Below are 15,280 nucleotides of genomic sequence, written 5' to 3'. Positions count from 1 at the left end.
AGTCTTCCGGGACTGAGCCCTTATCCTACAGGATCTGAGCCTATTTCCAGGTAGATTCTGTCAGAGTCGAGCTAAATTGTAGCACGCCCCGCTGGTGTCCGCGCGTTGCCTGGTGGTGTTGGTCAGCCCCTGCCCCCATGTTGGAATCGGGTGCCAGAACTGACTTAGTAAATGCAGAGACTGAAGGCTCCACAGTGGAAGAGGAAGGAGGAAAGGAAGGCGGGATTAATGTATCAGGACAGATCCCAGGAACTTCATCCCTCAGTTCGATAAAATGATGTGTAAGTTTGGCAACTCTGTGTGAATCATCAGATTCCCAAACTTCCCTTCCCTTCTGGCTCTCTGCACCATTCTGCCCCCTCCTTTCCAGCTTGTGGTTTCAGATCTGTCCCAAGAGTTGAACACAGGAGAGGGTCTGTTCGCTGTTATATCCTCAGCATCTTGAACAGTGCCGGGCACATAGCAGGTGCTCAATAAATACTTCTGGAACAAATTAAGGGGGCAAGGAACACAGCTGGCTGGAACTTGGCACCGGGAGCCTGCGTATCCCCTTGGAGTCTCAAATCATGGAATCTCATGGACAGTGGGACTCTGAAGAGGCCATTTGGTCCATGCCTTGCTTCTACTGAGGACTGCTTGCCAATCGTCCTTTCTCTCCTTTCCTTAAAGTCTTAATGAATGGCAGGGCTGAATGAGACCTTCACAGACCAACTAGCCCCGAGAGTCTCCAGCTTGGCTGTGGACAGTATTCCAAGCTGTGGGAGACTGATGCCTGGATCCACTCCCGATGATTCTGATTTCCCTGGTCTGGGCTGCAGCCCCCTAGGTGGTTCCAATGTGCAGCAAAGGTTTAGAGCTAGGATTCCAGTCCAGGCCCCTCATTTTACAGACTAAGCCTTAGAAAGAGGGAGGAGAAGTATCCAGGATTATTTAGCCAGTTCGTGGCAGGCCTGAGCCCCCAAATCCAATGAGTGCTCTTAAAAATTCATTTAGGACAGAACACCCTTCCCAAGGTCACACCTTTTCTTCCTTTTTTTTTTTTTTAAGACGTATTTATTTATTTGAGAGATAGAGTGTGTGAGTGGGGAGGGGGAGAAGGAGTGGGAGAGGGACAGGATCTCAAGCGACTCCATGCTGAGCAGGGAGCCTGAGCCCCATGGGGGGCTCGATCTCACGACCCATGAGATCATCATCGGAGCCAAAACCAAGAGTCCGACACCTCACTGACTGAGCCACCCAGGCGCCCCCCAGGTCACACCTTTTAAACCCTTCCTTGACCAGAGTGAATATAGATTTAACCCAGAGTTTCCGTGCAGCCCAGAACACAGCTCCACGCGACCCTCCTTCCTGCTCGGTGCTGCCCTCCTTCTACACCCCTGCGCATCAGTTCCCTCAGCTTCCTGGGGAGTCTCCAGCCCACGTCCTCTGGAGCGGCTCTCGTTCGCCTCCCCTCCCCTGGCCAGTTCATGTCTGCTCTTTCTTCCTCCACCTCGGCTGCCTTGAACCCACTCACTCTTTGGCCGGCCAAAGTCCTCCCCAGAGCCTCCCACCCCCACGGAGCTGATCGGCAGCAAGACCTGGAAGAAAGGGAGTTCTGCCTCCTTCTGTTTCATCCTTCTCATTGACACCCGCCCCCCGCCCCCGCCATGGCTCTGCAAAGGGAGGGCTGGCCCCAGAGGACCCTGCTCACAGCTGGCAGACAGCTAACCTGAGTCACAGCCTTGGAACACACATAACCTGTTCTCGTTTGTTTAAAAAAAAAAAAAAAAACCAACAAAAAAACCCCCAAACACCAGTAGCCAAAAAAACACTGATAAAGGCTTTGTTGAAAGATGATCCCGAGCAGATAAACTGTTCCTTCATCAGTGGTGCAGTAAGTAAAGCCCCTCCTGGGGGGCCCCACTGAGTATTTTGGGCAGTCTGGAGAGTTTTTAACCCTCATTAGCCCCAACTAAAAATGGCCCTCCCGGAATTTTTACAGGCAGCTATTAAGCCTGAGTAGAACTTCGGTGCATTATTACAAACACTCTTACTAATTATGCCTCGAGACCGCTCAAGAGCAGAGGAGACTGTTTTGTTCCTGCCTCCCAGGGCTGGAATCTCCGCTGCTCTCATGCCTGACAATCCGCACCCCCTCCCCCCCAGCCAGGCCCCCGGCCTTGCCGGGTCACCCTCTGCTGCCTTTTAGGACTTGGCCCATCGATCGATTCTATTTCAACAATGTTACAGCCCCGGAAGCCCTAGTCTCCTGTATGGACGCAGCACGAACACCTAACATCGCGGCCCCTGCCGGAGGACGGGAAGCACTCACACCATGTCCCCGAGCCCCAGCAGGGCCCCCCACACGGCTGCTTCACTCTCTGCCCGCTGCCTCCTCACGCCCAACCCTATTTAATCCTTCCAGAACTCCTGTGAGGTAGCTGTGATTGGACCCATGTTCAGAAGAGGAAATGGGCTCAGAGTCACGCGGCTCAACCCAGTCGACAGAGGGCTCTGTGCACGGACTGTACCTTAACACGTTTTCTGGATCATGGTGGTACCCATTTTCCTAAAGGCAGGGGGCTTCGAGTCCCCACATGGGAGGGAGTCTCACCAAAGGCAAAGAGTCATGGAGGAGGCGGGAGGAGAAAAGTGTGTAGAAAAGTCATCTAGTCCCGAGGGGGCACAAACTGGACATTGTGTGCCAAACATAGCCCATAGTCAGGTCTTAATGAGGCCGCACACTGTTTCCTGATGGAATGTGGGAGAAATCGTCTTTCCTAGAGAAGATCCAGACATCCAAGTCTGTCTTGAAAACCTGCAGATCTGAGCACACCAGCCATTCGGCCAACAAGCTGTGGACACTGACAGGCAGCTGCCCTCCCTAAAGGGACCTCCCCTCTTCAGTTTGCAAGGGGCCTCTCGGCCAGCGTCCCCTGCTTCTGTTACCTGCCCGACATCTGTTGACGTTTGAGTTTAGGGCCCCTGACCTCTTTCTACTTACCCCCTTCCCACAGGAAAAGCAGGACCCACCCTGAGAGGTGAAGAGGCCAAAGGCAAAGGCAAACGGGGTGACCTTAAGAAGACCACTTCGCTTCCCTCTGCTGCAATTTCCTCACCTGTCCAACGGGAATAACACGGATAGTGCCTGCCTCAGTCAGCTCAGGCCAGCCTAACAACATACCCAGACTGAGGGGCTTCATTAAACAACAGAGGTTCATTTTCTCCGGGTTCTGGATGCTGGAATAATCAAGGTGCCAGCAAATTCGGTTTCTGGCGAGAGTTCCCTTCCCGGTCCTGCAGACCTCAGCCTTCTTGCTGTGTCCTCACATGGCCTTTCCTCAGTGTGAGCGCTGGGGGGAAGGGGCCAGCTCTCTGGCGTCTCTCCTTACGAGAACACGACCCCTCTCAGATCAGAGACCCACCTTCAGCAGCTCATTTAGGCGTAACTACTTCCTTAGAGGCCCCATCTCTGAATAAACCACACTGAGGGGTTAGGGCTTCAACATACGACTTCGAGGCGACACAAACATTCAGTCCATAACAACACCACCCACTTCCTAGGGGGAACCACTACATGCTCGAAAAGCACTCAGAACAGTGGCTGGCACATAGCGCATTTTCAGTAAATAGTAGCAATAGCATATGATGATAATACTGAGGGTGTGGGCTTCCTCTCACGTTCTGTAGGGCTGCTGCTGCCAAAAGCCACGTCATCGTGATTCCCCAGACACTCTGCTCCCCAGACGCCGCTGTCTTTCATAAAGCCAAGGAGAGTGCTACAATTAAGAAAGGAAAACATGTCGGCATATTTCTAATGTGGACCCTTTCCTCAAAGTGGGTTCTCGGGGAGCACCAAGGGAGATGGTCAACGAGAGACGCCTGGGTGCTCTTCTCCGGGTATGTCCTACCACCTCCCCGCACAGTGCTGGGCTCACATTCTTTCTTCAGCTCACCCAGGAAGACGTTCAGCCTCTGAACGTGCTTATCCATGGTCTGGATACACGAATGCCTTGTCTTCCCAAATGTGTGAAGTCCTTGTGACATCTTACCTGTCCTTGTGTGAGATTCTCCGGAAGGCACTGGGGCCTCTGCCTGGATCCTGAGGATCGAGGTCAGCAGTCATCTCTGTCCACCCCCAACCCACTTTCTGCTCCTCTCTCTGCCCAGGAGGCTGCCCTCAGTGGACTGCACCCCTGTCTTCTGCTCTCACTGGGCTCCTCCAGGCCCAGGGCAGGGAACAGCTCCAGGGTTACTTGTCATCTTTGATGGTTCCCCTCATCCTGTCAGTGCCTCTGCTGACAGACCCCTCAAAAGCTTTATTTCACTTAAACCTTCTTGAGAGTTCCACCTGTTTCCTGCTTGTCCTTGATGGATACAGGAGGAACCTGACCCACATAGTTTCTCAGGAGACAGAACAGAGCTTGGAACCCAGAGAAACTGCTCAGTGGCCAGGTGTGATAGGGTATGCATGCACTCATCCTCTTCAGGGAAGGTCGTCTGACTCCAATTTCCAAGAATATTCGTAATACTCGTCTTGAGGCATTCCCTAAATACCAAGAGGTGGCTACTTGCCTCACCCAGGATGTTACAGGCAGAGCTAAGATTAGCAGGTGCTGTGCCCTTCACATCACAGAGGATTCCTGGACCTTCAGAAACTCCCCAGTGTAGCTCCTGTATGACCCCAATCACGTGCCTCCCTAGTAACTGCTTTAGGTCTCATTCATCAGCTGGGCAGGCCTGGGTCAGTGTGTTCCCATTTTCCTTCAGGACGGAGGCTATATTGTTCAGCTTACTTCATTTTCACCTTCCTAAAGTACCCAAGAATCCGAAGGACAGCGTTCTCACATAGCCCAGCCATCCTGCGGCATCTGAGCAGTTGCTCCTCTCCATGTGGATCTCAGGAAAACCCCGCAGAGGCCAAATCCAAGTATTTGCAAGATGGTTGCCGTTACAGAGTGAATGTGTGTGTCCCTCTGAAATTCATTCGTGAAATCCTAACCACAGATAGGATGGTTTTAGGAGGTGGGGCCTTTGGGCGGTGAGGAGGTCACACGCGTGGAGTCCTCATGGATAGGACCAGCACCCTTATAAAAGCTCCCTTGTCATTTCCGCCACGTGAGGACACAGGGAGAAGATGGCCGTCTATGAACCAGGAAGTGGGTCCCCACCAGAGCCTTGAATCTGCCAGCACCTTGATGCTGGACTTCCCAGATTCTGGAACTGTGAGAAATGAATGTTTGTTGTTTAAAAGCAGTGAAGTCTATGGTATTTTTGTTAAGGGGTAGGCACAGAGCCTTCAAATGCACTGTCCGGAGGGGGACAACAGGTTTCTTCCCTGAAAGCTGCCATTGTGACAGAAGGCAGTGATTTTACAGCAGATGATTCTTTTATTCTCTGGGTGAAAAGTAGCTGTAATCCAAGAAAGTCTTAAATTTCTGCTCCCTCGGGCCAAATGTCCTCAAAGGACCTTAGAACCCTAAGCCTGGTCGGAAGGACCATTGTCCAGGGCCTCGGCTGCTGCCAGTGCAGTCCCTTCCCTGGTGGCTCCCCTGGTCTTGTTCATCCTGTTTCTCATTCTCCGAAGTGCTGCCTGCCCTCTGGCACCCCCTCTTCAGGGGATAAGTTAGAAAAACAAATAAGCCTGAAATTCAAGGAACTCCCTGTGAGGGAAAAGTGTGAAGCGTCAGAACAGTTAAACTTTTTGGTCGTAAGGACATCTGGGAATTGTCTGTGATTACCATTTAAGTCCCTGTTCTTCCTGTTAAAAAAAAAAAGTGAAAAGAAAGGCAGGAAAAAGAAAAGCACAGGATCAGAAGGATCTAAGTGTAATTCCCAGCTCTGACACTTACTAATTACATCATCTTGTGCAAGTTACCTAACCTTCCAAAACCTCATCTGCTTCCTTTGTAAAATAGAAGTGATACCACCTATCTCACAGGCTTATTATAGTAGACATTTACTCTGTTCTCAGGGGTTATTCATTCCCCCTCCTTTTTGAGGTGTTTTACTTGGAAATAACTTCAAACGTACAGAGAAGTGAGTCTAAGAATAGTGCAAAGAATGTCCATATACCCTCTACCCAGATTCATCTACTGTTAACATTTTGTCTTATTTCCTCTCTCACTTTCTCTCTGTACACACGTACACACACACACACGCACATACTTGTGCACACAGTGGGGGTTTTTTCTGAACCACTCGAGAGTCAGTGGCCCTTTCCCCCTCTATACCTCGGTGTGTATTTTCCAAGAATAAGAATCAGGATAGTCCCTGGACATCATATAGTAGAGTTTATCAACTTCAATAAAGTTAATATAAACACAATACTTTTTTTTTACATTTTATTTATTCGAGAGACAGAGACAGAGCATGAGTGGGGGTAAGGCAGAGGCAGAGGGAGAAGCAGACTCCCCGCTGAGCAGGGAGCCATTATGGGGCTCGATCCCAGGACCCTAGGATCATGACCAGAGCCAAAGTCAGACGCTCATCCAGGTGCCCCTTAATATAGACACAGTACTTTTATCTACTCGAATATCTATATTACTATTATGTCACTTGGTCCAATAATACCATTCACATCATTTTTTCCCTGCAGGTCAAGACCTAGTTTTTGATCAGGTATCACACTTAGTTGCCATGTCTCTTTGGTCTTCTTTAATATGGAACATTTCCACAGATTTTCTTTGTCCTTTATTACATCGACAGTTAAAATATACAGTTTTAAAACCAGAATGTTCCTTATTTTGGTTAGGTCTGATGCTTGTTCGTGATTAGATTCATGCTATGGATTTAAAAAGACTGAGTTCCCATCAATACCTCTAACTCCAGTTCATCCCACAGGGTCCTTCTTTGCCTCTCCCCGTGCCATGTTGCTATGTTTCCGCTTCCATATGAAAGCACTGTCTTCCAGGGCTCTCAGGGCATGGACTCGTTTGCTTAATCCCATCAGACATCTCCTATAGTTTCAGAATCGTGCAGCCTCTTTTGAACACGCTGGTTATGTCTGGGGGGATTGCCCACCATGTGAATCTTCTTTCTCTAAGATAAAATCTGGAAAACTCCCTCTCTAATTTCTTTGCAGGTAAGGCACAAAGAGGTGACCTGAGTTCCACTAGTCACGTCCACTACATTCAACCATCATGAAATACTGATTCCCAACAAGACAGGGGAAGACGGAGGATCTGGTAAGGGTGGCTGAATAGTCTGGATTTGAGGATTTACCCTTTTTCCAAGACAGATACAAATCCCTTCAGTTATGAAGTCCCTTCAAGGTTGTGGCCAGTTACGATCTCCTAGAAGATTGAAGGGAAGAGAGTCAATGAGTGGAGCTACAATCTGCCTGATTCAAGCTAGTAGAGCTGGTCCCAAGGCTTTGATTAATATTCATTGTCTCCCTTCTCCGTGACCTATTCTAGACTTCCCTCCCTCTTGTCCAACACTGCAGCTGCTTTATCTGGATGGGTTGCCTAACTGGGTCATCTTCATAGGTGGGAGGAGGTAGGACGCTCTTAATTGAACTGCCTTTATTGAATTTAATTGCAATCGCTGTCAAATTATTGCTTTCCCAGGAGCTATCCCAGTGAGTCCCTGGGGTTTCCTGCCATCCAGGCCCCTCGAGGTAATTAGAATCATTAAACTTTAACTCTTATCTTTGCCCTCTGGCCTGAAATGGCCAAAACAGCCAGGTAGCAGTCGCAGCTTCCAGGTCAGTGGAACCTCACTGTGTACCCTGGCAGAGTGATCTGGAAACCAGAACTGCTTACTTAGCAGAGACCAAAGCTTCAGGGACAAACAGCACGAATTCCTCAAGTGGGTCACGGGCTGTAACAGTGAAACGTGCCACCTGTACCCCCGTGCCTTGGTTCCGGGATTCATTCTTTCTAGCTATTAAGGAGTAAGTGCCATACAGTGGTCAATAGCTCAAAGCATGTTACAGCCTGGAGAACGGTACCACAACTCTACAAAGCACTGTACCCTCGCTTTGCCTGAACTGAGTTCCAACGGGCTTTTTCACTACATTATCGGGTGGGCTGTTTCTGGGTGTGGGATTCATGGTAAGACCAATAGACCATGGTCATGGGCCCATCGTTGGCCTTTCACCATGAAATGGGTCTCTTGTTCTGAGGAAATGTCTAAGGTAACATGTCAATGGATAAGGTATTCTGGAAGCTCTCAGATGGTGGTAGTGCTTGAAGCCCTGTGGGCAGGGAAGGCAACCCCATATATGGTGTTTATATTGATTATGGTCAAGTCAGCTCTCCGCCCCCTTCCAAGTAGAAGGTCCATATAAATTTACGTGCTCTCAGGTGGCTATTGTGAGACTGAGTGCTTGGCATCCATCCCTGCAGGTGGCCAGGTGGGCTCACTCAGCGATGGCAACAGCTTTGGGCCAGATTGGGCTTAGATTTGGAAATTAGGTGAGGGTCTATGATCTTTCACTATGGTGACCAGAGCCAGCCTTCTGCTCACCAGCTATTTTTTTCTGATGATACGATCAAGCGATAGCCCAAGTGGCTCCTCCCCTATCTCACCCTCGGTAGGGTGACCATAGGTATCAGTCTGACTGGGAGGGTCCTGCTGTATACCTCCTGTCCCCATGTAATCATTACTAGCTCACCTTTTCATTCTCAAAAGGAGCTCAATGTGGAAAATAAATTATCTGAGTACCCGTCCCTTAGGAACACCATGATCTATTAGCCAGCCTGAGTCCATGCAGAGAAAGTGACCCTGATTGCTCTCCTGCCTTGCTGTCTGTTGGGACATGTTCACCTTGTCCTGGATGATTAAGTGCGCCAACCACGCCTCTGCGACTCGGGGATTGTTGTCTTCTTTGCTAATAGTAGGCAGCCCACTTACACAGCACCCTTTCCCCCCACCATCACTCCTGGACTACGAGGATAGCCACTACCAACTGCCTCCTTACTCAGGCACCCTTTATTGCCTTAGTGAAATGACTGTCCTAGGGCTGGCCCAGGGAGCTAGTCAGGTGATCAGTCCTTGAGCCTTACTTACAAAACCTAATATTCTATCTAATATTCCCTCTTTCCTGACTCTTTTGATGCCTTCCTCTGCACTACACAAGGAAGTCTGCTTTTTCTACTTTGCTTATTGTTGAGACCAGTCTTCGAAGACCCATCCAAGCAAACAAGGGGGTAGGACAAGCCCCAGGCTTCCTTGCTGAAACATTAAATGCTGAGTTCTGTAGGAGTTCTCCCCCCCCCCAATATAACATCTTCAGGATCCACACATGTTTCCACAGTTCCTGCCAGTGCACGTTAGCCAAGCCCTACAATATCTTTGGCCGGGATGCTTTTTCTCCACGGTCTTCTTTCCAGTGTGGGGTGTGCTTGCACTTGACCCTGGGTATTGGTGGAGGCAATAAGTGGTTTTGAGGAGAATAAGCCATGGAGAAGGGGGTCTTTTCTGGGCAGGATTCGAAGGGTCAAGAACACTCATCCACTGAGACAGCCCTATTCTAGGACCCTGGGTCCCACTCTTTCCCTATCAGGGCTCTGACTGGTAGGGAAGCCTGAAAAGGCCATGTATTTAGTATCCTTTGCTGTTCTGCTACTGTGTGATCAGGTCCTGGGCTTGATTTTAGGACTCTATCTTATGGTGGCAGGAAATAAGACTCTTAAACTTGCTGTGGAGGCTCTCTGGCTTTCAGAACTTTCCACGAGCAGGTAATTAACGGCGCTCAGCCTGTCATTTTCTATTTCCAAGGTCTCTCATAGCTTATAATCATCATTGTTTCCAAACTGATTGACTGCCACAGCCACTCGAGCTCCTAATGTCTTGCTCTCCACCCAATTCACTGCAATTAAACACGAGGGCAAGCTGCGGGGCTCCTGCGTATCGGTGTCCTTGCCTTCCCTCCAGTCACCAGCAAAGGGTTCTTCTGATTTCAGAGAGGGAGGCAATACAGCCCCAAAATCCACCCTGATCATTTGCTTTCTAGAACCACTTGTGGAACCAAGTGTTTTAGCTCAGTTTCCCTAGAAAAGCAGAATCTGAAACAACGAGTAAATCCGGCTGAGAGTGAGCAAAATGGGATCCAGGAGAGGATAGGACGAGAAGCAAAGCAAGGTGGGGTGTTCCCACGCCAGTAGCTGCCTCCCGAGCGGCTGCAGAGAGCCGGGCAGCTCGCTCAGTAGGGATGTCTGCCCAGCCATGCAGGACATCTCCAGACAGGCTCTGCTGGAAAATCATGCCTCGGAGTCGTCCACAGAAGGGAGGACGGAAAACCGACTTACGTGCCCGGCTCCCTCCCGCCTCCTGTTTCTCACTGATCAAAAGGAATTGATTCCTTAAGATGCCTCATCTAGCCGCTGGGACGGCTGCTCAGAAGCCACATCCTGCCCTGGGGCATCTCATCTGAGTCTAGAAGTAGTGAGGGGTCAGAGAGTCCGCACGTGTGGCTGGCCAGCCGGGCTGTGCAGCACCTGCCAAGAGGCACCTGCCTGGGGCAAGTGACTCGTCAGTTCCAGGTGGTTGAACTGCACAGATCCGGCTGGCTGCAGAGGCAGCCGTAGAACCAGGAGAAAGGCGAGGTCCAGCCAAGGTGTGTTTGATACATGCCTTACTAGGCTAGTAACATCAACAAGTGGCGAAGCTAGAAATACAACCTCTCAGGTGGGATTCTGTCTGAAATATCTTCGAGACCCCAGCAGCTGGCCCTTGAAAAAGGAGATGCTATTCAATCTGTTTTTCTTGCTCCAAATCTTCGATGACACAGGTCTGCTATTCCAGTCATTATGTCCACAAATGGCAGTGACTGTGCTCTCAGAGGTTGAGCGTCTTGTCACCATGTGTCGCTGTTCAAATCAGAAGTTGGCTCTGTCCCACTGTGTATATATATATATATATATATATAGCCACGTCACTCTTACTATTTGAACTTTCAAAACCCATAATCTGTCTGGGCCTGGGTTCAGTGTTATGTAACACTAAGTACACAAGGAAATGAAGAATAGAGTTGGCTGGTCCATGCAATGAGCACAATTCTCTAATGCAAAAGAATTCTCAACAAAAGGGCTCTCTGCCTCTCAGTCCTTCACTGGGATAGCACAGTTCACTTCAGAAGCCTCCTTACCACCTTCCAGGAAAAGTAGCCAAATCTCCCAGCTCTCTTCATATGCCATGTCACTTGGGTCCCTACTACACCCCGCAGACCCCTACTGCATTCCAACCAGATAGTTGGAATCTTGGAGATGAACGAAAATGCTTTCCCCCAACTGTCAGGCAGTTCTGGGGTGCCTGGAGCAGGAACATGAACTGAGAACCCTCTATGGTCCATAGGATTTCATTCAGGTAGGGCAGGATCCAGTCCCTGGTATAATAGGGTAATTGTACTTGTTTGGACCTGGCCTGAGTGGGACACTGGGAACTTATGCCAAGGAAGGTGAAACTTGCCAGACATTCTTCGATGTTCGCCAACTGATCACTTGGGCTCCATTTTCTCCTGCGGGATTATGAGGCCAAATTCTCATCCTGTGCACACAGGTCTTCCCCCTCATATCGCCTCCTGGACTTGAAACTGGGAGGAAGTAAGGAGAGTGAGGCGGATTGGAGAAATGAGTGAGCAGAGAGGAAGGATGTTCAAGATGAGAAGATCATTCACTGAGGCATGTTTTCTTTCAACGGAGGAACAAAGCCTGAGGCAATTATATGGTGAGACGATAATTTTCTCTCAGTTTCGTGATTTTTTTCAAGGGTGCTATTTCACTTGTATCATTCAGATAATTTCCTGAATCGGCCCATTGCTTGTTGTCTGAATGGACCTACATTATTGTTCTCATTGTCCAGAACCCCGGTCTCCTCGTCCAGGCTCTGGCTCTCAGCTGGATTCCAGGGCCTCTGCTGGCACTGGCCGCTCACCATGCCCTCCACCATCCGTGGCTCTTTGATGACCACTTTCTTAATTTCTTAACTTCGCATTGCTATCACAACTGCTTACCCTCTCAAAGCTGCCACGGAGTTTAAAGAGAAAGGACATTATGGCCGGGTTCCTAAGTGTCCCTGAGAGAGGAAACCAGAGAATCACAGAACCTTAGAGCCAGAATAGACCTTGAGTGTGTGTGTGGGGGGGGGGAGGGGTGTCCTACTCTCCTCTTTTCAGAAAGAGAAGTTAAGGCATAGAACAGGCAAGTGGCTTGTCCTGGGTCACACAGCTTAGCCAAGTGACAAACCTGGACTTAGAGCCAGGCCCTAGGTCAGTAGTCTGGTGCTCTTCCCATTTCAGTTTTTTTTACTTTTTTCTTAAGAAAAAAAGGGCGGGGGACGCCTGGGTGGCTCAGTGGGTTGAGCAATGGACTTGATTTTAGCTCAGGTCATGATCTCCTGCTTGGGGGATCAAGCCCCACATCTGGCTCCCTGCTCAGTGCAGAGTCTGCGTGTCCCTCTCCCTCTGCTCCTTCCCTCCCCTCAAAAATAAAGAAAATAAATAAAATATTTTTTTTTAAAAAGGAAGAGAGAGGGGAAAAAAGGTGGCTTTACAGCAAAAATGTTTTGTGGAGTGTGGAAAGGCTCCCAGTTCGTCATGGCTTTCAAGCATCTCTCCAGCCCCTGCTCTAGTTCCCACTGTGACAGAATAGCTGGGGCCTGGCTGACCTCCTAGGTTTTAGTGTCGCATATCAGCATGGGTTTAAAAGGAACTTATTAATCATGACTAATGTCAGAAGGTACATGCTGTGCCCCCTTGTTGGTTTTGGAAATTTTGTAATGTGAGATTTAAAAAAAAAAGGATTTAATTTTGTGCTGTAAGGGGGGAAATAAAAATCACACCCTACCTTAGAGGACGCGGCAACTCAACCCCATGAAGTCGAGAGAGACAGTTCTTGATGCAATCACACGAGGCTTTATTGCAGGACCAGCGCGCTGGGGCTCATCTCATAACCCACGCAGGGGCAGCGGAGAAGAGCCTCGAGCTATGAAAGGGTTAGGTTTTTATGGGGGCTTGTGGGCGTGACCCTCAGGAGACAGTCATTGGGGTGTTTGCAGTTTCTACCCAATCAAGAGTCCAGTTGGCCAGTACAAACTGTCCAATAGGAAATTTTGGCGCGAGGAACTATCAGAGAGCTCCAGAAGATGCAGGGTGGTGGTCTTTCAAGGCGAAGCTGTGGTTAGCATTTTTCCAAGTGGGCCCCTTCCTTAAAGTATTTGGGGCGCCCAAACTTTGCTTAAGGGGATTTTCAGTTATGTTCCTCCACGTATGTTTTCTTGCAACCAAACAACTTCAAATATGTCCTTTCAGTGCCTTCGTTCGGCAGTCCCTGCCTAAACCGTCCATCACTCCCTGCTAGGGCCCGGTGACTGTGTCCAGCCTTCCTCAGGGAACTAAGTTCTAAGGACAAGCGCTCCAATACCTCCGGGGTCACTTCTTGGGTGGCTTGTTTCTCCACTGCTTCCCACAGCTGCAAACCTTCGCAGTGCCACCATCCCTGGGGAAACTCCGTCTTAAGTCCCATGAAAAAACGCTCCAGCCCCGCGGGGCGCCCAGGACAAGACAGCGATCGGATTTCGCGTGGCCGCCCAGCTCCCCCTGCTCCTCTCCCCTCCTGCCCGGGAACCCCCGGAGCCAATCAGAGCGTCGCGGAGCTCCCGGTTGTAGAGTCCCGAGCCCGGGACCCGCCCCTCTTTGTTGCGGTGGCCAATGGACGCGTTCGGAACATCGGCGGCTGCCCGGGTGACTCGGTTATATGTCACAGAATAACATTCGAGAATGGGACATGGAATGAGGCGACGGCCGCGGCAGCCCCAGCAGCCCCAGCAGCCCCAGGCCCAGGCCCCGCAGCCGCAGTCGCCGCAGCAGCCCCCGCCGCCCGGAGAAGCTCCGCGGCCATGAGGCCGGCCGGCCCGAGGTAGGGTCCGGGAGCTGCGGCGCGCCCGCCTCGCGCCCCGCCCGCAGCTAGTCCCCCGGGTGCCCGGCGCTGGAACTCGGGGAGAGGGGCGGGTGGGGCCACTTGCACCGGCGCCTGGGGGCTGCAGCCGGCCCTCGCCCACCCGCTCCGGGAGGGCCTCCGGGCGGAAACGCGGCCGCCTTTGCAAGCCGAGGCTGCCGCTGCGCCCTCGCGGCAGCCCGGGCGCTCACGTGCCGGCACGTTCTGGGCTCGGCTGGCGCTCCGCCACACCTGGCACCAAGGAATGCGTGGAGCCTTGCGGGGACCTCCTGCTCCTTCACGCAGCACGAGCTGTCTTTCTTCTCTCTACCAGTCCACTCCGCATCCTCCCGGCTCCTTGGATCCCCCTCACGGTGTCTCGCGGCGTGTGAAGCTTTGGGGCAAAATTCGAGTCGCCTTCCGCGGGAATTGCAGGGCTGCAAGCCCTTGTGCAATTCCTGGAGGGGGTCTGTCGGCGCGCGGGGGGGAGCGGGGAGTGACGCGGGGCCACTCCGAGGCCCCACCGCCGTTGGACACAGCCCCCGCCTCGGTTCCTCTGGTGTCCACTCACCCGTGGTGTGTGCTGTGTCTCCACTGATTTCAGGCTCGGCCCGTAAGCGGAGCTCCCGGTTCGCGCGTCCTGCGGAAGCCAGAGGCATGGAGAAGGCCATCCCCGCGGGGCGCTGATACCCGCGCCGCGCCCGCGCGCACACGCCCCCCGCCGCCGCCGCCGCCGCCGCGCGCCCCCTACCCCTCGCCCCGCCCCGCCCCGGCCACACCATGACCGGCTCCGCGGCCGGCACTCACCGCTGCCCCCACCCCAAAGGCGCCAAAGGCACCCGGTCCCGGAGCAGCCACGCGCGGCCCGTGAGCCTCGCCACCAGCGGGGGCTCGGAGGAGGAGGACAAAGACGGCGGGGTGCTGTTTCACGTTAACAAGAGCGGCTTCCCCATCGACAGCCACACCTGGGAGCGCATGTGGATGCACGTGGCCAAGGTGCACCCCAAGGGGGGAGAAATGGTGGGCGCCATCAGGAACGCCACCTTCTTGGCAAAGGTCAGAGGCTTCGATGGACGGGGTGGGGTGGGCAATGATGGGAACACTTCAGTCTGCATAGCAAGTAGAGGCGATGTCCATTTTCCTGGTCCCGCTCTGAACTCTCTTATGCTCCTCACCCCCTTCGCTTAATTGAGATGTTTGTCTTGGAAGCCTTAGAAATGGGGGAGGGAGAGGTAGAGGGCTTGCTGTCCTGGGACTGTGGGGTCCGGTCGTGCCAAGGGTTCTTTAAATCTCAGGCCAGACTCTGTTTGCTCACCCCCATGTACATCCTTCTCCAGCAAAAGCTGTAGCCACCAGGTAACACCGGCAGTGTCAAGAATGCACAGGGCCCCCCTAGGGATCCCACCCTAATTTTCCTCTTT

At 51.7% G+C, this 15,280-nt stretch overlaps 1 protein-coding gene and 1 long non-coding RNA gene across 2 annotated transcripts; one reads left to right on the top strand and one right to left on the bottom strand.

Moving 5' to 3' along the window:
* Nucleotides 1-12,822: 12,822 nt before the first annotated feature.
* On the bottom strand, nt 12,823-15,269 carry LOC121104027. Its single transcript, XR_005836398.1, has 2 exons — nt 15,175-15,269; nt 12,823-12,902 (listed from the first exon to the last, which is right to left on the bottom strand). It is a non-coding gene; the product is annotated as an uncharacterized LOC121104027 (long non-coding RNA).
* Nucleotides 14,640-15,168, top strand: LOC121104026 (tubulinyl-Tyr carboxypeptidase 2-like). The gene has a single exon (XM_040636344.1). It carries the CDS (start codon nt 14,640-14,642, stop codon nt 15,045-15,047), a length of 408 nt encoding a protein of 135 aa, XP_040492278.1. The 3' UTR covers nt 15,048-15,168.
* Nucleotides 15,270-15,280: the final 11 nt, after the last annotated feature.

The sequence above is a fragment of the Ursus maritimus genome, unplaced genomic scaffold (assembly GCF_017311325.1).
Source record: "Ursus maritimus isolate PB19 unplaced genomic scaffold, ASM1731132v1 scaffold_2, whole genome shotgun sequence".
Taxonomy (NCBI): Eukaryota; Metazoa; Chordata; class Mammalia; order Carnivora; family Ursidae; genus Ursus; species Ursus maritimus.
Note: the sequence above shows the minus strand (reverse complement) of the source record. Positions and strands in the feature narration are given on the sequence as shown.